At 60.4% G+C, this 914-nt stretch overlaps 1 protein-coding gene across 1 annotated transcript in view; it reads left to right on the top strand.

The window, feature by feature from the left end:
- The window catches only part of LOC104499084 (protein VAC14 homolog), a gene marked incomplete at both ends in the record, with an annotated part of 3,861 nt that extends 2,999 nt beyond the window's left edge, over positions 1–862 (top strand). Inside the window, one exon of the mRNA XM_010142545.1 lies at positions 712–862. Coding sequence (XP_010140847.1) covers positions 712–862 — 151 coding nt within the window. The remainder of the gene's footprint in view (positions 1–711) is intronic.
- Between the last annotated feature and the right edge of the window lie 52 nt (positions 863–914).

Here is a 914-nt window from a genome sequence, read left to right as displayed (position 1 = left end):
AGGTGAGGAGGGCCGTATGTGCCGCCCGTGGATGCGCAGCCTGGTGGTGTGGGTGCTGCTGGGTCCCGTAGTGAGAAAAAAGGTGGGGGTCTTCTCTGAAAACGTAGGTCCAGGTTGGAGAATATTTGGGCGAAGAGGGTTACAGCAGACAGGCAATAGAGACGGGGCTGACCCTCGGCCACGCTCGCTCCTGTGGTACCCTGTGCCTCATCCTGGGGAGGACTTCCCCACCGTGTGAGGCACCCACGTGTCTGTGGTGGTTTCCCACAGCTCCAAATTATTCCTTAAGTGTTCCCCACCCTGCTCACCTTAATCTCCGAGTCTCGGGGTAGGGAACAGATGTGACCCTTATAGAGCAGCATCCCTGGGCATGACTCCCCTCACTGGGAGATGCCAGAGGTGCTAGTGGCAACCAGGAGGTGGGATGCCTCAGATGCGCCCTCAGTTGTCTCTAGGGCTCTGGGAAGACCCTTCCACCCATGAGCACCTCAAGGAATGGAGCAGTTGGGCGGGTTCCTGTCTGCTGAGCAACGCCAAGGCCCGGCACATGGGGCCAAGCGGAGGGGATCCCTTCTGCTACAGAGCGTCCCCAGGACAGTGTCACCCAGCCTTCCTGTAGTTTCCCAGGACCATCAGATGGGCCAGGAGGAACCTGCCATTGGGGCTGGAGGCGCATTTTACCCGCCTTGCCATCCTCTTCCTCTCTTCCAGATCTCCGCCTGCAGCTGCTGGATGTGAAGAACAACCCCTACCTGATCAAGGCTCTCTACGGCCTGCTGATGCTGCTGCCCCAGAGCAGCGCCTTCCAGCTCCTCTCCCACCGCCTCCAGTGCGTGCCCAACCCCGAGCTCATGCAGACCACGTAAGTGAAGTGCCGTGGTGGGGACGGAGCCCCGAGCATCGGGGACACACCA

Source organism: Buceros rhinoceros, unplaced genomic scaffold (genome assembly GCF_000710305.1).
Source record: "Buceros rhinoceros silvestris isolate BGI_N320 unplaced genomic scaffold, ASM71030v1 scaffold33508, whole genome shotgun sequence".
NCBI classification, from domain to species: Eukaryota; Metazoa; Chordata; class Aves; order Bucerotiformes; family Bucerotidae; genus Buceros; species Buceros rhinoceros.
This window is presented reverse-complemented; position numbering and strand designations above follow the sequence as displayed.